General features: G+C 42.7%; 1 protein-coding gene across 5 annotated transcripts in view; it reads left to right on the forward strand.

The window, feature by feature from the left end:
• Positions 1-17,566, forward strand: part of sipa1 (signal-induced proliferation-associated 1) — a 37,032-nt gene extending 19,466 nt beyond the window's left edge. For all 5 annotated transcript variants that reach the window (XM_085175525.1, XM_085175522.1, XM_085175523.1 and 2 more), the window contains exons 2-16: positions 169-1,778; positions 2,267-2,391; positions 2,470-2,658; positions 4,045-4,219; positions 4,547-4,650; positions 5,586-5,743; positions 6,050-6,656; positions 6,742-7,016; positions 7,463-7,852; positions 9,415-9,541; positions 9,619-9,751; positions 10,654-10,752; positions 12,853-12,925; positions 14,100-14,178; positions 15,932-17,566. In XM_085175525.1, coding sequence (XP_085031651.1) covers positions 671-1,778; positions 2,267-2,391; positions 2,470-2,658; positions 4,045-4,219; positions 4,547-4,650; positions 5,586-5,743; positions 6,050-6,656; positions 6,742-7,016; positions 7,463-7,852; positions 9,415-9,541; positions 9,619-9,751; positions 10,654-10,752; positions 12,853-12,925; positions 14,100-14,178; positions 15,932-16,075 — 3,786 coding nt within the window. In that variant the 5' untranslated portion in view covers positions 169-670 and the 3' untranslated portion in view covers positions 16,076-17,566. The remainder of the gene's footprint in view (positions 1-168; positions 1,779-2,266; positions 2,392-2,469; positions 2,659-4,044; positions 4,220-4,546; positions 4,651-5,585; positions 5,744-6,049; positions 6,657-6,741; positions 7,017-7,462; positions 7,853-9,414; positions 9,542-9,618; positions 9,752-10,653; positions 10,753-12,852; positions 12,926-14,099; positions 14,179-15,931) is intronic.
• Positions 17,567-24,313: the final 6,747 nt, after the last annotated feature.

The following is a 24,313-nucleotide window of genomic DNA, read 5'->3' on the forward strand; positions in this document are numbered from 1 at the left end:
ACCTGCTTACTGCCTTATTGTTGCAATTCAGTACTTGTTTATCAAATCTTTTTCTGGTGAGCTGCTACGGGCTGAATATAAAGCTGTTGATTGAGATTATATCAGTGTGGGTAAAATGTGACGATGGGGTCCAAACTTATATTTTTCTTCCTCTTCTTTTCTGTACAGGTTGCCAGTGGATAAGACCGAAAGAGAGGCCGCAGGCACTGAAAGCGTGCACACGGAAGGACGCTGTGTTGATACATAGGGAGCCTCTCTTACTCAGAGGACACAGAGTCAGGCTCCAGTGATGATCCTCACATCCTTTACAGGAAGGAGCACCCCGCAACTGGAGTACCACCTAAACACACATCTGCACACCTGGATGGACCGCTGCAGAAAGCAGGAGCACTTTTTCGCGTGTCTTCATCTTCCACACTTGGGAACGTATTGACAGAGTGCAGTGTCTCACACAGCATCTGTGAGAGCCTGAGAGTGGAGAAGAAGGTCAGCCTTCGTAAGTGGTGTGAATGAGGACTGAGTTTGCTGCTTTCGCTCAGTGTTCCCATTTCACACCAGCGCCATAGAGACCGGGACAACAATTTAACTGGGAGGGTGGGGTTAGCGGGAAGCCCTGGAGCAGAGTGGAGAAAATACCGCTGGACTGGAGTTGGTTTGTCAGGTGGACACCATGCAGTCAGACGACCTCTTCATTCGCAAGTTTCGCCGTCAGAATCAGCGGCCGCCTATCGCAGCAGTCAACTTTGACCCCAAGAGGGAAACGGGTGTAGTGGAGTGGCCGCCAAGAAGGGACGGCGATGGGGCCGAAGCGGACAGCCTCACCCCAAGCCGCGCCGGGTTGACCCTGCGGTCCATGGGCCGGGGGCACATCATGCAGAGAAGTAACAGCGATGTCACACTTGGGGACTTGGACTCCTCTGGGAAGGCGGGAGGGAAAACAGCGCGAGCGGTTGGCGAGAAGGTGGATGCTGGGGTTCAGGGAGACACAGGTGTGCTGTTACACAGGGAGTACGGCAGCCTGTCATCACTCGAGAGACAGACTCAAGCCCAGGAGCCAAGAGCAGACGACCAGGGACCCCTGAGTCCAAGTGCCCTCCGCTTCAAAGACCCTTTCCTGCTTTTAGGGCTGCAGGGACACCCTCCAGAACCCGATGGATACTTTCGAGGTGTTTGCACGGTGGATGGCCCAAAACCCGTTAAGCCACCAAAGCCTGAAGGTCTTAGCAAAAAGTCTAAACCCACGACCTCTCAGGTCCCTCAACCAGTTCCATATGACAACATCGGGGGCGGGGCCTGGGTGAGGAGCTTTGCTCACTATGACGTGCAGAGCATCCTGTTTGACCTAACCGAGGTAGCCACAAACAGAGACAGCATTGGACGGAAAAAGAATATCACCTCAGGGGCTTCAGCTGCCTCCCAGCCCCGTCCCCTCTCCCTGTCCACCCCATCCTCACCTGCGCAGGGCGGGGGTGGCAGCACAGGGAACGCAGAAGACAACGAACAGTCAATGATGCTAGATGAAGGTGATGGCAACGATAACGAGCTCCTCCTCAGCTGCCCCCACTTCCGCAACGAGACTGGAGGAGAGGAGCAGGCGGGCCTGGGTCGATCCCAGGGAAGGAAAGGACTCTGGTCTAGCCTTCGCATCCCCAACGATGCAGTTTCGGTCCTGGAAGAGCCCAGAGAGAGCAATGTGCAGCAGCAGGGCAAGAGCAACTACTTCATAGAGCATGCTGATCTGGGAGCCCATTACTATCGCAAGTATTTCTACATGAAAGGTACGTGTCACAGTGTCAAAGGATAACGATCAATTACTTTTCAGCTGTTCCCTGTTAAGTCTAACACGCACCAATATTTAGGAATTTTCCCGTCCTTTATAGGCCATGTGAAATTCATTCAGTCACTTTTTTATGCTTTTTATTTTAAACTGTTGTAAACATATTGCCTTGATATGAAGAGGTAGAGTCTTCTGCTTAGAGAGGTGGTTTAAAGTAAATATTAGTCACTTTGAGATTGTTTTTTTAATAGATGAAATAGATGAAAATTAAAATGTAAAATAGAGTTATGGTTTTGAACCTCTTTCTTTTACATTTTACATTATGTTGCCATTTTTGGTCCTCCATATAAATCCCCCTCACCTCGCCTCTGTTATAATTTTTGTACAGGTCCTTATAAGCCTTATAGGTGCTCTGATAGTTGTTTGACTCACTGTGGGTCTTCCGGTCTCATTCCTCTCAGTATTTATTTGTCTGTCCTGCCGTCGCAGAACATCAGAATTTTTTTGGAATTGACGAACGCCTTGGGCCGGTGGCCATCAGCTTCCGTCGAGAGGAGAAAGAAGGATCCAGCGGCGCTCAGAACAACTGTAGAATCATATTTCGCACCACAGAGGTAAAAGCAGCGCGCTTCTCCTGTCCTGTGTGTAAAATTGATTCGACCGGATGTGTTGAGTGTGAATCCCGTCCACAGATGAAGACTCTGCGAGGTTCCATCCTGGAGGAGTCGGTGCCCTCTGCGGCTCGACACACGACCCCCAGAGGCTTGACTCCCAAGAGGCTGTTGGAGTTCATCATGCCTGAGCTGAACCAGCACTGCCTTCGCTTGGCCTCAAACTCCCCCAAGGTGCGGGACACCCTGCTCAAACTGGATGAACAGGGGGTGAGTAACGCGACACCGGTGATACTGAAGACTGCTGCATGTGTCGGACAGACAACTGTAAATTGTGTCAAACGGCATCAGATAGGGTTTGTGTATTTTTCTCCACTTTATGTTAAAAGCCTACAACTGCTGTCCAAGAGGTCATTTAACCCAGTTATTACATTTGCTTCCATTCCATTAGAACTGGAGCTGTAAGCTAATTGTTTTCAAGTTGATTATGTACTGCAGAAAGAGTAAAAAGCAAAAAGCTCTCACTTTATTGTTTTTCTCCTGTATTGTTTGACTTGGAGCCGTTGCTTTTTCTTCCGTATTTATCGCAAATATTATTGACTGAGTAAGATTCTTTCAAATTTCAATTTGTTTTTAGTTAACACTTCATATTTTGTCGTGATTAAAAATTGTAACATTTGTTTGTCACGCATCCTGAGCCCAAAACATTTAGTGTCCCAATTTGTTTGAAAAACACTCAAAAGAAACAAATTATGAGATTTAAATAATGAAATCAAAAGGTACTAATAAATATAAAAATGTACCAAACATTTAATTAGTGAGATGCAAAATATTTTTTGCTGATTACCCAACATTGAAGTAGTTTTTTTAAAAACCCATATTTCTTTATTTCTATTGACTTTTTTGACATTGCAGAACCTGCCAAATACTGAAGCTCCTTCATTATCCTGTAGGTGCTCTCTAGCCCACATCTGAAGTTATATATTCAATATTGTTGCCAAATCACAACAACACTTGTCCCCTCATGATACTTTATACTGTAAGGGATAAGCATCGGCGTAACTTTGTGCTGAACATTGGGGGGGGGGGGGGGGGGGGGGGGGTGTAATACCTAGACTAAAGAAAATCAACAGCGTATTTATGCAAGATAATTCATAATTTTATTGGGGGGGGGGGGGTTATATTGGTTGGGTCTGATTATTGGGGGGGTCATAACCCCCCTAACCCCCCTGGATATTATGCCCCTGGGTATAAAGCTCTACAACAGTAGAGATAAAAAACACATTTAGACGAACCCCTAAAACTTCCAGTACATCAGGATAGCCATTAGCTGCGACCAGTTGGAGGTGATGGGAGGAAGAAAGGACAAAAGACACACTGTGGAAGAGCGAGTTTAATAAAAACAAATGATTAAAGGCAGAGTGGCGTATAGACACAAAGTGATCTGGGTGGAAAGTGTAAAACTGCAAGAAAGGACCAGTTAAAAAAGTCTTGGGAGCTGTGATGAGTTTGATTATGTTTACATTCAGTAATACCCAACTCCCTTGCCTTTTCCTGTAAAGTAAAATATCAAATAAAGGCTAGAAATGAGAGTTCTCAATCTAACTCTGCATATTTTTCAGTGCTCAATAACTTTTGTGCCCCTCTATCTTCCAGCTGAATTTTCAGCGAAAGGTTGGGATAATGTACTGCCGGGCCGGGCAGAGCTCAGAGGAAGACATGTACAACAATGAGAGCTCCGGGCCGGCATTTGAGGAGTTTCTGGATCTGCTCGGGGAACGGGTGCGACTGAAGGGCTGGGAAAAATACCGAGCTCAGCTGGACAACAAGAGTGAGCTACAGACACTTCACTTACACCCACATCTATTGGCTACATCTCACCTTGTCGCAGTACGATTATCCGAAGGGCATCAGTGCACCACAGAAAGCCGAAGATAACTCCTATCTAGCCACATGTAATCTGAGTAATGCCTGCAAAATAGCATAGTCACTGCTGATTATCTCTGAGCTGTTTTCCCTTGAGTGAGCAGCGGAGAACAGCGAACGGGACACATTTCATCCCGGCTGTGACAGCCTGAGTTTAGTGTTTCCTTCAGAGACGTTGACTGATTCTGCTAAATCTCTACCTGTCTGTCTCTTTCTGTGCGTACCTGTGCAGCCGACTCAACTGGGACACATTCGCTCTACACGCGCTACCAGGACTACGAGATTATGTTTCATGTGTCCACCATGCTGCCCTACACAGCCAACAACACACAGCAGGTAACAGCAGCCACAACCTAACAGGCCCGTGACACATGGTTTCCTTTTCCTGCTCTTTGTGTATCACAACACAATTCCACAGAATTGCAGTCTTCCTTCAGCCTTTGTTCACTATTCTTCAAAAGACCGAATGAGCCACGATTTTCATTACCCAGCTCTCTTCGTACTGTCGTGCTTTAGTAAAAGCTGCAGAAAAAGCCTCTGCGCTCCACAACAAGCATGACATAAAAATCCTGCCCCCCAGTGTTCACTCCCACCATGAAGGTATTCACTGCTGCCTCGCAGGCCGTCTTCTGCGCATTCATCCGGCTGTCGTGTTTTAACGTGCCGTCTAGGGTTTAAGCCTGTTTGATGTCATTTGCAAAGAAACTGGACATTGCATGTTAATATAGATTAAAGATTTTACATGGCAGTGATGAGGCACTGCATTGCCTCTTTAATCCGCAGCCTCTGCAGCAGCAGCGGTTTAGGCTCCGGTAGCTTTGGTGCAATAATCTACAGCCAAGCCTGCGTTTGTATCTTGGGTTTTTGTAATCTATTTTTATATGTTTGTCTATGAAGAAAAGCGATTTAAATCGCAACAAATCTCCCAAAGTATGATTAATGAAGTTCAGATGAAAAGACGCAGGAGTATTTGCAACTTATTTCGTTTATTTATTCTAATAAACATGATTAATTGTCATTGTTTTGTTCACGTTTAATGCATCATGTACAGAGCATTAAAACGGAAGAAGTCATGAGTAAATGGGCCGATTGGTAAAACACGATCGTTATTATAATGAACTCGCTTATTTAATTTGTAGGCCTGTCTTAAAGCATTATCTGTCTGCTCATCCCTTAAATGGTTTTGTTTAGTAGGTAACTGTTCTCAGGTTTAATTAGCTGCAATGGCCTGTGGTTTAATTCATGTCTGTGTTTCTGTTTGGTCTCATCAGTTGCTGCGGAAGCGCCACATCGGTAACGACATTGTGACGATCGTGTTCCAGGAGCCGGGCGCTATGCCCTTTACTCCAAAGTCCATCCGCTCCCATTTCCAGCACGTCTTCATCATCGTGCAAGTTCACGAGCCCTGCACCGAGAACACCTACTACAGGTCTGACTCCATCATTCTCAGGGGTTTAACGAGAATTTGTACATTTTTTCAGCAGCTAAAATTAAAAAAGCACTTAGGAAAAAGAAATCAGGTTTTTGGGTTCTTTGTGTGAGAAGTGGCAGATTTAAGTAAGCTATATGGATTTTTAGTTGATCTAAAAAAAAATTGTTAAAAAACTGCGGGTGTTAGAGTCACATCCTGGTATTTGCGTGTGCCCTGCCGCAACAACACTCCAAAACAAAACAAGACATAGATTGAATGTTCCTGCTGCACCCTCTCCTCACTCCTCATTTCTCTTCCTCTCAGGGTGGCTGTGACACGCTCTAAAGACATCCCATTATTCGGGCCTCTGTTCCCCAAAGGTGCCCGATTCCCTCGCTCGGCCGCCTTCAGAGACTTCCTCCTGGCGAAGGCGGTCAACGCTGAAAATGCTGCAGAGAAGTCAGAGAAGTTCCGCTCCATGGCCACCCGCACGCGTCAGGAATACCTGAAGGACCTGGCGGAAAACTACGTGACCACCACGCCCATAGACTCCTCCACTAAGTTCCCCCTGCTCTCCCTGGGCGGAAAGCGCAAAGACAAGATGAAGGGCGCCAAAGGGGCCGAGCTGCACAGCAATGGGGCTCTTGTGTGGGTGGTGATGGTGAACAGCATAGATGAATGGGAGGCCGGAGAGCACAAGCTCCCCTGTTTGCTCGGCGTGTCGGCCGAGTCGGTGGTGCTCATCGAGAGGTACTCGCGCAAGGTGGTGTTCAACTGCTCCTGTCGCGATGTCATTGGCTGGAAGGCGGTGACAGAGCCCAAAGACGGGGGGCCCTGCTTAGATATCTTCTACGAGCGTGGGGAGTCGGTGTCGATCAGCGTGATGGAGAACCAGGCAGAAGACATACGAGAGGTGGTGCAGAGGCTTGAGGTGGGTGACTGTGACCCGAATTGAAATTTCTGCGTGACTATTTTACGTCTTTTTCATTCCTTCACCCGAATCTGCTCTTCTGCAGCTGGTTACACGTGGCTGCGAGGCGCTGGAGGTCACACCCCTGCGCGACGGAGTGGGGCAGCCCGGCTTCCTGATGAACGAGGAGGGCTTTGTGACGGAGCTGCAGCGGTTTTGCTACGCTGAGAGCGGAGGCCTGCAGCTGTGGGCTCGAGTGGTGCGGCTATGCGGGCACTCGCTGGTTCACCTGAGCCTCGACGAGAGGACCAGGCTGCTCCGCACCGCCCACAAGATCCACATCACCGTCATCCCACCGGACGAGAACGGCAAGCCTCGCAGGTGGGGACGAGAAGGGAGTCGTGGGTATTGAACAGGGCTTGTGGGACAGGTCAGATCGGAACAACACAAGTGCTACTCACCTCTCACTCTTTAGTGGGTTACAGCCTGCAGTCAGTGTCACACCGGCTGACTAGAAGCAAGTCAAGCCCTTTAATGATCTTTAATCACACTGTCACATGCTGCACTGCTGCTACCACCACCTTTCCATTCAGCTCAGATCAGAGGAAGGACAGAAGCAGCTGTGGAGGGGACTGTTTAGATAAATATAACCAATGCTTAACCGAATGCCTTTGCACCACCTCAAAATTCTTCTTACGTTACAACAAAGTCTCACAAAGACGTCAACGATATTTTTCCTCCCATCTCCTCTTAGTTTCAGCTTAGTTAGCTTATTTCTTTTTCATTAATTTGTGTGTGTGATGTTTTTTTTCCTCCATGTTCTGCAGGAGTTTCTCTGAGCTGTATCTGAAAGCCATCAAGGATGCAGAGTGCAAGCCCGGTGAGAATCAGTCAGGAGAGGCCTGGGTGCTGGACGAAAGGGAGGAAGAGGAGGAGGCAAAAAAAGAGGATGATGATGTGAAGGCGGGCGGGGTCGAGGAGCCGGACACAAAGGAGGCGCAGGCGGAGGCCGACGAAGGCGAAGAGCAGCTCTGCGATAAAGTGGAGAGCGAGCGCAATCCGTACTCGCTCCTCACAATGCCCAGCTTACCTTTGTTACGAGCCACATCTCTGCAGGACCAGCCGGCCAATCAGGGCCAGGAGGGCAGCGCTTCGCAGCTCCCGCGCAGCTACTCTCTGGAAAAACAGCTGTCCTACAGCGACACTTGCGACGCGGGGTGAGTGCGACTAAAACTTATAGAGGTGTTCTTTGAAGTGTTACGGCGGCGTCACGAAGAAACACAAGAAATGAAAATCAAGGGAAAAAAGAGAAGCTAGATTTTATATAGGCTATTTAAATGCATCTGCTGATGATGCAATATCGCCGTCACTTTGTTTTTATGTCACTTTTCTGGTTCAGAAGTTGAGGCACGGACTGATTTTATCTTCAGGGAATTTAGCGCCTCCATTTTTAAACGTTTGACATTGTATACTCACTTTGATGTTCCTGTTCAAATTGCTTTTTTAACTTTATTTTCTCTCAAGTAGAAAGTGTAGTGTAGTAAACTGACACTAAGATACAATACTCAAAAAAATGAACGCAAATCACAAATCGGATCTTGGTGAATGAAAAGGATGTAACAGCAGTCAGCAGAAATCAATATCGTGCTTCAAAATTCAAATTGTTCAAGAGCTCCCTTCAATTTTGAGCGATATGTTTTAGTCTTCATTTATGTTTCACTCCTACTTGACTACATTTCAGAGGAAAACACTGTATTTCAGTCCCAGTGTCAGCTGGGATAAGCTCACTCCCACTGTTATTCTTTAGGGCGGATGGATACTGTGGTGCTCGTGCTTGTTCTTTTATCCATTATAGTTACTTTAGTTTCTTTCTGAACAAATGTGTTGTTAAAAAATATTAATGACAAACAGTTTAGGTTAAACCTGAAGAAGGATTTCTGATTGCCTCAGAATAAACAGAAGTTTGATGATATCAGTCGGAGATCTCTAACTAGGAACAATATTTTCACAATATTCTTTTCTTGCAAATAAACGATTAAGGGGGTTGATAACAGAAAGGAGCAGTTTCATCAGCGTGTATCATGGTTAAAAACTACTCAAGCAACGACAAGCCGTAAATACTGCTGATGATAATATGGCACATTTAACATCCCCGCAGTCATAGAGCTTACTTTTGATAATATAATCCCTTTTTCCTGATTTAATATGAAATGAAATTGAAGACTCTTTCCACCGCTTGCTTTCTAATTCTCATGAAGCAGGTTGGCTAGCCAAGCAGTTGATCTCCTGTTAGTGATTTTTCTTAATAAAAAGCAAAACAAAAACATCTTCAAAGACCATATTAGCAGACAAGTCAAGAATGATAGCCATGAAGCAAGCTTGCTTTCAATTTAGAGGTTACTTACATAATGATCTGCACTGTGCACTCTTTCAAAGGCCCTCCGCATCTGTCTCGGGTAAATCCCTTTAACCACACTGGTCAGCTTGAGGAAAACGTTGTGCATAAAGGAAATATTCATGAGGATAATATTAAATTCTGCTGCTCGCTAAATCGAATTTGACTTCTTTTTACCGTCACACAAAGTAGTACTGAGAAATTAGACTGGACGGCATCACATGATATATTTGACAGATAATTCTGTGAGTGCACCACAGTAAATGTGTTTCTGTTTTGACCTTTAGATTGGTTTAAAAAAAATAAAGCCTCAACATCCAATTTTCGTTGGGTTTTTTGGGGTTATTTTTTCAACACCCTCTTTCCCTCCGCCCCGGTGTGCAGGCATGTGTATGACAACGTGGGGTTGAAAGTTGAACACCACATCTATGAGAACATTGGGGAGCTGAGGGATGCTACACCTGATCTGATCCTGGAAGTCAAACCGAAGGTTGTCCTCGACGACGAGCAGGTGAAAAAACAGCACCTCTCCGTCTCCTTTCCGACACCGTTGTCTCTCCTTCATCTCAAACTCTGTCTTGTCTTCAGTTCATGGGGGCCGAGTTTGGCGATGACAAAGCCTCGGCGAGTGACTCCTCTCTCTCGTCTTCGCGGCTGTCAAGTGTGGACCGAGCTGAAAGAAATTCACGAGCCCTGAGTCTTCATAACTCCATCACCAAGAGTAAGCGCTTGCTTATTTAGAGTCTCATTGTATGTGCATAACAAAATCTAAAAGGGAAAATCTCATTCAGACATAACAGCAGACACAGCCGCAGCTTAAATGAAGCCGAAATACAACAATTACACATGTTTGCAAATCATCTCTGCCTGATTTAACCTCAAATTCCTTTTTCCAGATTTCCTCTGCCTTAAAATCCTCTCTTCATTATCCTCCCTTTAGTCCCCACTGCATCCCCTTTGTTCCTCCTCTTTCATCCACGCTGCCCCCTATTCCGCTAATCTAATATCATCCCTGCTCTGCTGCCACCCCCTGCCAAGGCTGGGATAAAAGGGGGACAGATGGGTAGTGGGAGGGGTGGAGTTTTAGGCAGCCCCAATTCAAGGAACCCCTCTTACACCATCTGCTCTGCCTCCACTGAGACTATGAGACTCATCATTTAACTGCCGTAAGAGCACGCTTGCTCATCCTCTCATCATCAGAGTCTTCTGATATTTTTTTTTCAGGGGGATGCAGGGTTCTCTCATTGAAATTTAGCTTCTTAATATGTCTTAAACCAGTACTTTTCACTACCTTCAATGTCATTAAAACTCTTATATTCACAAAAATTCACCCAAACTATTAAAATATTAAAGCTCCCTGTCTTGCACCGTAACTCTCATGTACTATATTTTGATCGCGTGCTTCTATAAATTTCATCTTAGTTGGTCTGACATGGCCAGGCCGGCACATCAGCTCATCTGTGCTCTAAAATCTGACCAGCAATAACACAGCAGCACCCCCAGGTGGGGACTCTTTGCTATTGCAGAACCAGAAGGAATCAGCTGCTTCACACATCCCAGTCCTCTTGCGCTGTTACCTATAATCTGAGGCATGTTTAGTGAACTTTTTCCTCTGTGTTACAGTTCTCTCGGAGACAACAGATTCGACTGAGGAGGAGTGGCAGTCAATTTCTGACCTGGCCACAGCCTGCCGCAACATCCTGGAGGCTTTGTCACGAGAGGGTGAGGAACTGTTTATATATACTTGATAAATGTGGATTAGACTGTAAAAAATGCATCAAGCTCCTAAAATGTTTTGCACAATCACAGGACAATAGACTCACTTTACTGTAAGTAAATAACTGTAACATTGCCTTAATTAGCTACGATTATGCGCTATAACTAAAAGCATCCTGGATAAATGCCACTTGGCCTGCACCTCCACCCCATCAAACACCTTTGGGACCACTTAGAAAGACTAAACTTTAAGCCCAGCCGAACTTCCACATCCGGCCTCGCTAACACTGCATAGAAACAAAGATCTGCAGCCAGAATTAAGATGCTGGAAACTCTTTTTTAGAAGAGCAAGGGCTCCTGTAAGAAACAGATTGTCTGGAATAGATGTTTAAATGAGTGATCTAGTTGTTTGTCCTTTGGCCACATAGCATAAGGGTTCCCAGTTTGTGTGCTCAGGTGCACTGTTGTTGCACCAACTTAACGAATAGAATAAAAAATAACTGTCAGTAAACAGTATTGCAAATGCTACCTGTCTGCCGGACATGTCAACAGTCCTGTGGGCATCATTTGTTGGGAACAGTTAGCTAATGCGAGCATGGTGCCAATAAGCAATGCATCAAATGAGCAGTTTTTCGTGTGTCAATGTAATCAAAAGAAAAACTCATAGCATGTCAGAAATGTTGGTATGTTCTTTGGTGTGTTTGGGCACAAAAAGTTGCATGTTGTATAAAAGTGTAAAAAGGGGGGGCATGCAGTCGTCTGAAAAACTAAGAACATCCCTGATTCTGTAGCTTGTAGATCCACGATTAGCAGCAATAACTTGAAGTAATTGGTTACTGTGTGACATTATTTGTCTCACACATTATTGTGGAGGATTTTTGCCCACTCTTCTTTACATGTTGCTTCAGTTCATTGAGGTTTGCGGGCATTTCTTTATGCACAGCATTAATAGGTTCCCACCACAGCATTTCAGTCAGGTTGAGGTCTGGACTTATTGCAGCACCCCGAGTTTTTTCATTTTCAGCCATTTTTTTGCAGATGTGCTGCTGTGCTTAGGATCATTGTCTTGTTGCAAAATACAAGCTTTAGCTGTGGACAGATGGCCTCACATTTGACTCTAGAAATGTTCACGGTCGACTTGATGAGTGCAAAGTCCTGTGGCTGCAAAACAAGCTCAAAGCATCACCCCTCCACCACTGTGCTTGACAGCTGGTATGAGGCGATTTGGCCAAATATGGCATCAGGCATTAAATGCCAAACATCTAGTTTTTGTGTAAGAGGATTTATCCTGGCAAACCTTCCAAATAGTCGTACTTTTTTAGTGTTTTTCTAACCATACATGACCTTTAACACATGATCTCCTATCCCCACGTTGGTGTCGTCCCCACATCATCATTATACTGTTGGTCCAGGATCAACATCCCAATTGACCAGTGAGTCTACCTGAGATTTTATTTAGCATTAGTCAAGCAGTTAGCTAACACTTTTCTGAAAACCAACATGAGTAACCTTAATTTGGCTAACAGCAAACCTAAATTGATTATATAGTTGTTATTAATATTGTTATTAATAACTGCATGAATTAATTTAGAATGCTTGAAGAAGAAGAAGAAGAAGAAGAAGAAGGCTTGAAATGTTTACCATTTATTCCAGAAGAGAGTTTTATATGAAAACAAAGGAGTTTGGGTTGTTTTTCCACATTACAAAGAAATGACATCACAACAACGTGATTGGTCAGTTGCAATCTTAACATTATTATGATTAGCACCTACACCAACTTTAACATTTAAGCTGCTAACTGAATGTGAAGGTGCAGGTGTAGGTGCAGCAAACTACCAAAACTTCTGCTTTTATAGAAGTGATCACACCTGCTGATGGACAATTAACCAAGTGCAACTGATGAGCAGGATCTGACTCCTACTTACCCTCTTAATTCTTATAAACGCAGTGAGAGTGTACTTAGCTTGTCACAGGAGTGCATAGAGTCAAAACATCTTTATTGACTTCATCAACTTTCACATCTCTGTCTCCATCACATTTTATTTAATTTACTGTATATATCACTTACGATCATTATAATAATGTGAATAATGTTCCTTATCGCAGACCGCAAAGCCGGAGACCCCTCCCAAGCAGGCGCTGATCAAACTGACGGCAAGCCAAAAGAATCAAAGGAGAGGTGGGTTGCTATAAAGTGCATCTAAGCCGAAGCAGTTCAACATCTTTGTAGTCAGCGCCTTTGTCTGAATTACTCCCTTTTCTCAATTAAGTTAGAACGGCACCTCTATTCTCACTCAGTTATTTAGACTACATCCAGCTGTTTGAGTCAACATGATGGCTTCTCGCCGCCATAAAGAGAAGCCCCGTGCTGACTCGGTGATGCAGTTCTCTGTGTGACTCACTGCTGTGGCTTTTTTTTCTTTAAAACTGTAGCTCCATTTTTACTCGTCTTCAGTGGCCTTGTTCGCCTCCTCCATGCTGAGACTGAACAAACAAAGTCCTGCAGATCTGCCGGAGACAAAACAAAGACAGAAACAAATGTCAACAGTAGATAAGCAAAAACAAAGGTGTGAATATTTCTTTGATAAATCAAGTTCACATCAAAAACACAACAATAAAATCGTCAAGTTATGCACACATTATAGTTAACAATTGGAGTGACGTTGACAGCAGTTAGAGCGCATTTGTGTTATTAAACACGCAAATTTCTAAATATATGGGGGAGGGTTTCGGCTCAAAATTTTCCTCAGCTTTTACATTTCCAGTTGTCAGGTCGTATTTGGTGATCGTCATGAAAACCAAATGAAGTTTCTTTAAAGATCAAACACGCTACACTGCAATTTCTGCCCTTTTCCGTCGTTTAAACCTATCGCACTTTAAATTCACTGCTGGGAGGCCACTTTCGCTTCACTCCGTGGGGTCTACTTATTATGTACAGCCGCAGTCAGACGAAATGCATCGTGAGATGACTGCGCTCGCTCAGAGCGGCTCTGCTCGTCGGATGTAGCAATTACTGTAAATTGATGTGTGAGTATTACAAGTTTCATTAAAAGGCAGGAGGGACAAAGCGTCGAGCTCCGAGGCTGTCAGAGTGACAGATGGCGTCTCGAGCAATCAAGCAAATTGAAAAGTTCACACACTTGGTTCGAGAGGAAAGGAAAACTTTCCCACTGCAGGCTTTTGTTGATTTGATGGCTGGGATGCTGAAACACCCCGACGCTTTGTGTTATATTCATGCATTTATTTTTTCAAGATATTATTTATTTATTTGTTCGGATTAGAAACGGGGAGATCATGAAGTCATCGTCATGTGATCGCTTTTGACAAAGTGTCACTGCCGCTCTCTGTTGCAGTGACTCTCCAGGCCACCTGGAGGAGAAGGTGTCGCAGCTGGAGGCCATGCTGAAGAAGCTGCAGGATGACCTGCAAAAGGTGCTTTGACTTCCATGAATGTTTTTCTCTGTGGGTAACGTTTTTCAGGGATCCTCAGCTCAAGCAGAAAAATCAGCAGGTAGAAGAAACTATCACTTAAATCGCTAAGCTTCTGTCACTGCGGAGAGATGATTTCCATTTGCCAGTGCAGCCTTTTGTTTACTCATGTCGAATCACAGCTATACAGATGCATTAAACACACACGAAAAACAAACAAACAAAAAAAAAAAAAAACACTATAAAAAATCATTTATTTATTTATAATTTCGTGTACAGAAATTATTATCAGATTTCTTTTGAAATTCCAGTATTATACATTTTTATATGTATTTATGACAACTCCTTCAGTGCTTTGATAATGTGATGATGTGCTCTGTTTGTTGGTTTGTTTTGTTTTGTTTTTATTTTCATGTCGATACCTCTGAATGCTGTGTAGCCATTTTCACACATGAACTCCAGACGATGTTGATGAGTCACATCAGGACTTTTGTGTGCAGCTCCCCTTTTTTGTCGTATTTAACTCACGTCAGAAGTGTTCTTACTAACGGAAATGCTTGAAGCGGTGCAGAAAGGGGGTGCTTCCTGAGTAGAGCGAACGGGAGGCCCGACTTGTGACGCGCACTCGCTGTGAACTGAGCTACCTGCACGATTCTCATCACTCGTTCTTGTGCACTTTATACCGCTCGAGCACGCAACCCCGTCGGGTGATTTATAGAAAAGATCGGCGGTGCAGAGCATGTGTGAAAACGGCACGTGTCAGGAACTCAAAGGCCACTTTACGCAACGTTTCCGGAACCTTTAACCACATCTGATGGCTACTACAGACAAGTGGGCATTGTGTTGCGATTTTTTTTTTTTTTTTAAATTATTATTATTTTTGCCAAACACTGTATATGTCCTGTACTGTATATGTACAAAGCAAACATATGGCAGTTTTTTTCTATTTGAAGTCCTTGTTTAGGACTGCAACTATACCTATTTTCAGCATTGAGAGATCTAATGGATATTTTTCTAATCATTCACCTCCGAATTTCCAATGCTGTAATAACAAGACAAACAAACAAACAAAAAACAGAACATTTGGTGCTGAAACAATTAGTTGATTGAGAGAAACTGAATGCTTCTTAGTGTCGTAGCCTCTCAGATATGAGGATTTGCTGCTTTTCTCTGTTTTACTTTAAAACCAAGCAATATTAAAAAACATTAAGTTGGACTTTTGCAAGCTTGATGTGATTGTTTTCCATAGTTTCTGGCATGTGGTCGATTGGTGAAAGTGTTCAATGAAAAATAATCATCAGACTTTTCAATCACGAAAATAACCCCTAGTTGCAGCCCTACACCCCACTGTAAGACGCCCTTAAAGCACTGATTTTAATAAATGATATGCAACAGTGAAAAGTCAGCAAATGTTTGGTTGTGTTTACCTGATAAATGTCTAAAACAGCAACAACAACAACAAAACAATCTTTTCTTTCAAACAAGTGATTGACTAATTGTTTCTGCGCTGTTTCGGGATGCGACTTTATTCTTGCTCACACCACATTGTGTTGTTTTTATCTCATCACTCTGTGTGTTTATTTGTACCATAGACTGTATATAAAGACCGCATACAGAGACTGTTATATACAGTCTATGACTTGTACCCACAAGTTGCTTAAAGCCACCAGTGCACCTGCCGTTCTCCTCCCATTCCTGCCACAGCCATCTGAGCAACAGCTTTTTTTTTGTTCTGTTGTGTGCCGATGTCTTACAGGAGAAGGAGGACAAGGCGGTGCTGCAGGCCGAGGTGCAGAGCCTCAGGCAGAACAACCAGCGGCTGCAGGAGGAGTCACAGAGCACGGTGGCCCGTCTCATCAAAGTCACCGAGCTGCTGTGCAACGTCAACAAGCCTTGTTAGCTTCACCGCCACACGTGCGTGCACGCACGGAAATCAGCAGAGTGATGCAAATCGTACAGTGCGGGTTTTTTTACGCTCGACACATTTACTTTGTTCTGACATATTTTGAAAACACACACACATACCTATCCTCTTTAATCTCACAGTCTCTTGTCCTGAATCCTGGACTTGCCTGCTGGTGAGGGAGTATGCAAATCAATTTTTAGGGGGAAAAAAAGACATTTATCACCCAGTGATGACCTTTGCAGACTGACCGACACAGGCTGCTGTGTTGATGTGCTATGCCAGAGTGCTTCTAGTAGTGTGTGTGTGTATGATTCGGTGTGTGTGGAAGTGTGTGCGTCTATATATTGCTTCAAATACTTGACGAGCTGGGCTTAATAGCACTTGCTTAAAAAGACTGAGAGACGCTGAATAGCATGTTTGGTGGTGTTTTAGCCAAAATGACCAAAAGTGTATATATATATATATATATATATATATATATATATATATATATATATATATATAGTTTATGTATGTAAATATATATACACACAAAGTGTGTGTGTATATGTGTGTGTGTGTATATATATATATATATATATATATATATATATACACACACACACATACACACACATATATCAATCACCAGTAATATATGTGAATTGTAGTACTGCTATCCTGCCAGACAGTAGTTGCAATGTCTGAGTGTGGTTCTGGCTGATAGTGTGGAAGGCCTTGATGTAAAAAACAAGAAGGAGGGAGAAAAAAGGGGGGAGACATGAGAATTACAAGCCTGTAGGCAGCCTTCTACTTCAAAAGATGTAATGACTATAACTGACTCGCTTCAGAGTCCATTACGCAAGGACATCACACTCCCTGCCCTCTTCACTTCTCAGTAGTACTGTATTTAAGAAATTCTCTTTTTTAGGGAGAGACTATTAAAAAACGAAAGAAAGAAAAAGCCCATGAAATAAGGGACGTAAACTGGAAATGCTTAAAAAAATGAACTGAGCATGCTTGTCTGTCTGAAGTACGTGTGGGGAAAAAAAAGAGTGTTAAAGGGACGCTGAATAAGGGTTATACCTCTCCTGAAGACAGACTACAGCAGGAAAGAACTGCTCCGGCTTCCTTCCATGATTGCCTGTAGCTGTTATCTTCTAACCTCACTATTGTAGCAGCCATACTGTAGAAGATCTCCTCCTGCTGGCCTGAACCACTGAATGCCAAAAGGCAGCTTTTTATTTCAGCTGGCAAAATAGCTTTAGGTGTCCGAATAACAGCACCTTTGAACTGATAGTGAAATACAGAATATTGTATTTAAATATGTTTTGTGTTTGGCAGATGTCTACCGTGACTATTTTTGGGGTAATTTATTACTACTGCTCATGAGGTGGCAGTAAGGACGATAGGTGAAGTCTTACCTTTCCACCCTGGTGTGTGTTTGTGTGTGTGTGTGTTTCTGTGTCATTCTTGCACTTTTTTCCCTTTTTTTTTTTTTTTTTTTGTAAAAATTAAACCCTCGGTGGGGCACATACTGTACTTTATTTAGGCTGCCCAGGTAACGTCTTGTTCAACATAAAGAGGTGGTAAGATCTCATCCCCCTGACGCCACCTTACCTCACCTTTCTGTGTCCACTGCTGACGAACAGAGTGCGTTCAGAGGAGTTTTGGACTGCTTCTCCTCAGTGCCAACGAAAAGCCCAGGCAGCTTTCCCAAACCCCACACAAACTAAACTCTGAACTCTGAACTCCGAGGGAAAAAAAATGGGAATGCCAAACGTTCGCTGGACGCCCAGAATCCGTTGTTTCTTGTACAAACTTCCTCTTGTAATTTTATTTTAGAGTCACTGTGAATACCTGGTACCAGCATCTTAAGATACAGTATATACAGATTAAATTATGAATCGAAAACTTTATCAGTATGCGAAGATACTGTATGTACAACTGAACCGCTCCATGTTAGTGCATTGGGTTGTGTATGCCTTCCTTTTTGCAGGACGATGACCAATAACCAATGCAGATGAGTATTGATCACGGCCGGCGGGCTCCCGTTTGATCTCCTCTTCATGCTGAAGCCTCGAGGGCCGCGAGAAGACCCGTTTTACTGTATCTTGTATAGTTATTTAGATTGTAGGAGAGGTTGGTGAAGCATGAGAATGTGCCAAGCAACTTCTGAGCTCCCCTCCGTATGTGTGTATCTATAAAATGTAACTTATTAATCAGTGCAAATGTGGATTTTCTTGTAGCTGTTTTAACTGGAGGAAAGTCGTGAGGATGAAAATGTGAAACAAGACAGAAAGGAAGTGGGCTTGCTTCTAAGTTTGACTTTCTTTTGTAGACGACCAGCAACTATGATATAAGAAGACAAAATGCTATCTGAAACTCTTTAATGTAACTATGGGTCTCGTTATTGTTCGAGCTTTTTCAGCTATAGCTCTTTCATATATGATAAGGTCTTAAAAATAACACCATTAGGTACGCCTTAATGTGTAAATCAGAAAGGATGGTCCAACTGGTCATACTGGTGTTAATGTGAAGGCTTATTTCTCTGACTTTGTGCCTACCTTTAAAAAAAAAAAGTAATGTATGCTAACCCAGCTTAGAGTTTTAATTTCTTTGACTTTGGTTGCACTTTTGTTTTATTTCCATTTTATTTTATTTTTATTTTTTTGTGCCAGATGAAGGATTTTCTAAGAGACGACAACATCTGGTCTCATCCCGCTGGTTGAGGAAAAGTCATTTGGGTATTTTGGTACCACGTGATCTGAAGATCGGATAATAATAATAGATGTGTGTTGTTAATCTCAAGCATCACTGAAGCTTCACACAGCTCGACAAGTACCACAGATTGTTAAGAGAAGCGACATATAAATATATATATGATTTTTAAAAGTCAATAAAAAGGAAAAAGGTGCTTAAAATGACGGCTGATGATGCGTTGAAATCAACACAGTGAATTTGATGAGCTCGGTCTGATTCACCTATTAGAGATGATTGTGTGATTTTTAAAAATGCACTTTAATAATTTCAAAGGGATAAATGTTGGGAGAGACAACGGTCACCGTCTGCTTAACCTGATATGACATCAAATACCCTGAAAGCAGATTACAAGGAGAAATCATATATGTGAATTATTCTGTGTTGGCTTGGATTTTTCAAATTTGGAATCTGAGGGATTTTGTGGATCACGGAGCAGGCAGGTCACTCTTTTAAAAACTAAATTGTGAGAAAAGACTACTCTTTTTAACTTCAATGACGTTTGAGCTGTAGCACAAAAGTTCACATCTTTGGCTGGTGTTTCTAAACTCTAGAGCTTTTGAAGGAATAATCTTCATCCAGTTTTTGGTGAAGAGCTAGACTTTAGCGACTACAGAAAGTTTGATCTTTGCCAGAACAGTCGGATGAATTTGTCCAAGAACAGAACGACTGTGACGAAGGAACAGGTGAAAGCAGCTCAGAGTTTGGTAACAACATGATGAGCAGAGTCAGAGGTGAAAGAGACCAAATCAGATTACTAAAAACACTGGTCAGCCAGTTCATTAGGTACACCTGTTGTTAACACAAATATCTAACCAGACAATCACATGGCAGCAACTCGGTGTGCTTGGGCGTTTAAATGTGGTCCAGACGACCTGCTGAATATCAAACTAAGAATCAGAATGAGGAAGAAAGTTATTTAAATGACTATGAATTTTACAATGCCAGATAAGCTGGTCTGAGTGTTTTAGAAACTGCTGATCTGTTGGGATTTGCCCACATGTTTACAGACACCAGATCCAAAAAGAGAAAATATCCAGTAAGCTGCGGTTTTCTGGGCCTCGTGGGGATGCTAGAAATCACATAAGGAAGCAGGTAGACAAGCAACATTGGTTAAAATGACCACTTGTTACATTGAACGTATGCAGAAGAACATTTGTGAATACACAACGCATTAAACCTTAAAGCAGATGGCTACAGCAGCAGGAGACTGCACCCTGTGCTACTCCTGTCAACTAAGAACAGCTCACCAAAATTGGACAATAGAAGAATGGAAAAAACTCGGCTGGTCTAATGAGTCTCATGTTCTGCTGTGACATTCAGAGGGTCGGGTCAGAATTTAGCGTGAACGACATGAAAGCATTGATCCATCCTGCCTCGTATCATTGGTTCATGAGGATGATGTAATTGTGTGGGGGATATTTTATTGGTGCACTTTGGCCATCTGTGTATTCAGAAGCAGTACTTTTGCATCCATAATAATGTTGGGTTCTTCTATATCTGCTGTCTACAGTGTTGCAGGTAATAGTTGAGGAGTGAATCCATCCTTGTTCTGGAAAAGCACGATTTAAAACACTATCACTTTGCATTGAACACTAAAACCATTTAAATCAGAATAAAATGTCTCACATCCATAGGCAATAACCTGTTTTATCAAACTTTTATTCTATTCACAATAACAAAAAAGAGTTTCTAATAAATATAGCATCAAATTGTACTAAAGAATATAAATAAATAGATATATACATGTATAAAGCATATGTGCTTATAGACTGCACAGGTTGGATATTTAGTGAAAGGACACATGCCAGTGTTTATTTATTGTTTCTTATTTATTACTGAGAACGAAAAAGAATCCTTACACACCCTCTTCATCCTGTGGGTGCAGAGCTGAAAAAATGGGACAAAGAAGATGAACGAATGGTTTGCACATTGCAGAACTCCAGATTCCTTAATTGTTGTATCTGGTGACATCTGAAGCACTTCTGCTATTCATCAGACAATAAAAAACCAAGCAGCACCTGTGAAAGGTCACACGACCAATAACGTTTATTAGGATTGAGATCTTAAATAGAATAAACAGTCGGTTAGCGAAATCAATGAGTTAAACACGTGCCTCGTTTTTAGGCATTTGTTTCCCTCAATATGAACTTTTTTTTTTACTTATTGTTTATCCTATATCCTCCTGAGAACCGCGGAAAACCATAGACACGTTGGCATTGAAGTATTTTAGCATGTGGAAGATCTGTGACCGTGACACTTGACCAACTTGAAAATGCATCCAAGAAACAGACAGCTTAACTTCCTGGTTGTCACTTGGATCAGCTGAGCAAGCACCGTGCGGTGACAGGCTCTGGCCCTGACAGTTCAAAACTCCACCATAACAATATCAGCTGGCAAGTCGGGCGCAGTTTTGTTTGTCGAGATGCTCTCTGTCATCAAACATCCCACAGGGGAACTGAAAATGCTGACAGTGTAAACTACACCGCACATTGAGTTTAATCTGGCTCATGTTTTGAAATAACGAGACCACATTCGCACTTTCCCATAACTTTCCTTCCTCGCGAAGGAGAAACAGCACATCCAAGCAGACGAGCATGTTATTGCTAAGGAGGTGTAATGTTTCCCAAGTTCACCATGTTAGTTTAGCAAGGCAGCACCTCGTAATGAACACTCAAGTGCAGACGAGGCTGATGATCACCCCACCTTTGCATTTTTATTCGTTTAATCGGTTTTATGGCAGTCCATTCAATAATTTCTGACACATCACCAAAAACCCGAAATCACACAGCATTAGAGGAACAGACAGGAGATCGTCTGGCAACCACGAGTGTGTTTTCCACATTTCAATTCAATCCAAGGAACATTTTTAGTACTTTTGTTGTGATCGAAGTGCCGAGCTGATTAATGAGCTGAAATGATCATGCCTGGACTCCCTGCTGCACTCTTCACAGCGCTTCTCATAATCAGCTGCTCAACATGTTACCAGTTCCTTACAAAACACCAAAAACATTCCCCATAAAACCTTGTATCTTTATTTATTTAATTCAGGATGTAACTATCATGCATTTAGGTGACACATTACAGCTTTAATCCTGATTTGCTGCACATTCCCGTCTCCCAGAACTGATGCAGCGTGAGCTAAGACATACATTTTCCACAGCTTGCTCCACAATCATAATACAGCACGACAACATGGTACAAACATTTCCCAGGACTTTGTCCTCTGGAAGGCTTTCCTAAACACCAGCCTGAGCAAAACACTTAATCTTCCCCGCCGTGACACCAGGAGGAGAACTGATGACAACAATGCGCTGGTCTATGTCTTTATTTGGGGTTGGAGAGCAGGAGTCTTCACTAGGGGCTACGTGTCACAAACAGCTCAAGGGCTTAGCGCCAGTTTGACTCATCCGTGTTCTGTAAATACAGAGGCGGTGTGTGTGTGTGTGTGTGTGTGTGTGTGAGAGAGAGAGAGAGAGAGAGAGAGAGAGAGAGAGAGAGGGAGAGTGAATGTGTGTGTATGCTGTATATTGGATTTTAAATGGCCAGGCCACAACAAGTACATGAAACCTGCTGTAAGTTTGCAATGCCCGTGTAGACTTCCTGCCATTAGTTAAACTAAACTCACAATAGATGAGTCACATTCATTAGATTTGGTGATTTGATACCCATCTATAAAAACAAAAAAAATAGATGGTTTAGCTAAAATGTATGTAAAATGTATTTAAAAATATACCCAACAGTTTATGTAGGCTAAGTCTAAGGTTAAATGGGAGATTTGTGTTTTGGAAAAAATACTCTTGCTCGGTTGGATTTCACTTGGACAATAAGTGAAAACTTTATCTAAAATAAAATCTAAATCGTAACAATTTAAAATACTAGATTTGCTCAGGTTGCGCACTGCATTCTTCTTTTGATCTAATGCAAACATACAGACAAATGCAGTAGTTTTGTAAAGCAAGCAGTCTGTTAATAAGTGATATACTTCATAAATAACACCTACAAGTCAGTAATAAACTAATCCGAGTCCTGCCAGCCTGCCATAAACTCTGGAGTTAAACATTAAAAATGAAAAACACCAGGGCGCTGCAGGCTCTCTGGTGCTGAATGAGGCTGCTTCACCTTTTTCATTCTCCTGAAGTGAAAATGGGTCTTTTTTTAAGGTCTTCATTTTTAAAAGAAGACATTAGCCAGACCGCTTTTATCGAACAGTCCATCCACATTTTACACAAAAGGGTTTGTGTGCTTTCTGGAAACCTGGCAGGGTGGATTACTAGCAGACCAGACTGCAGGAGTGTTTCTTCATCTTCACCCTGTTTCTGGAAGGTCTCCATGTGACAAGTAGCCTTTGTTTCTGCATACAGATGATCCATGCACACTTCTGTCATTTTTATTTTGCATTACTTCAAGAACTGGGAATGAGAAAATAGGAAAGAAAAGAAATAAGTTAAATATGTTTTCTTTTTCAAATTCAATCTTCGTCAAAGCAGAAAATCTGAATCTGAAGTTGAGTGTCCTGAAATAAAATTTATCACTTGACTCGAGTTTTTTGGTGTTGCAAACGAGCCACGTGACTCTTTTGGCTGACTTGTGCTAATAATAACAAAAGTATATTATGTGACTTGTCAGGGTGGACATTTCCTGTGAGAGCGAGCTCGCTGGAGAAGTGAAGCTTCGAAATCTCCTCCTGCCGCTTGCAGTCGGCAGGAAGTGGACACAAGGAAGGCAACATCTGCACAGCACTATGCAGCTTAATTAATTAAGAACAACTTTATGGGGAGATTAGCAAATAGAGTAAATGATTGCAGCTAATTATACTTCATTCAATGAGGTCCCCACTACCTTTGTCTGGATGCTGTTGCTAGTGAGCTGGCCAGATGCATCACTACATGGCACTGGTATGGATACAAAAACAGCATAAGATGATACAGTGAGAACACCCACACACACTCCAATACACTTCTTATTTAACATAAACATATGCATGAAACCATTCTCACCTTGCTTTGTTTTGCAAACTCAAATCTTTGCTTTTAGTTTTATGTCTTTATGCTTTTTACAATTTTACCAAAAGGCCAAAAAAGAGAAGAACAAAACACCCAATGATGCTGAGGGACACAACTAATGATTTTTACCATTTAACATCTGCTGGCAACTCGTGGAGAGCTGATCTTGTGTGGAGGACCTTCAGAGTTCATGGGATTGTTACCATCTTGTTCTGTTATTTGAAATGTTTATTCTTGTGCAATGTTCACCTAGGATATAAACTTAATATTTTCCATGATGGGTGTTGTTCTGGCTGGTGTGGTCAACTCACAACATGGTCTCTGGTCTGCTCCTGTCATTGTTTGTTTGGGCTTTTGGCATACCTAAATGTTTTACAAGGAGGGAAATGAAACCATTTGCTAGCCTTGGATATAAACGCGTTGTGTTCTCATAGGAAACATTCTGATGTTTTATTTAAAGAAAACTTGGCAGTGGAAAAAAACACCA

This window comes from Neolamprologus multifasciatus, chromosome 10 (assembly GCF_963576455.1).
Source record: "Neolamprologus multifasciatus chromosome 10, fNeoMul1.2, whole genome shotgun sequence".
NCBI classification, from domain to species: domain Eukaryota; kingdom Metazoa; phylum Chordata; class Actinopteri; order Cichliformes; family Cichlidae; genus Neolamprologus; species Neolamprologus multifasciatus.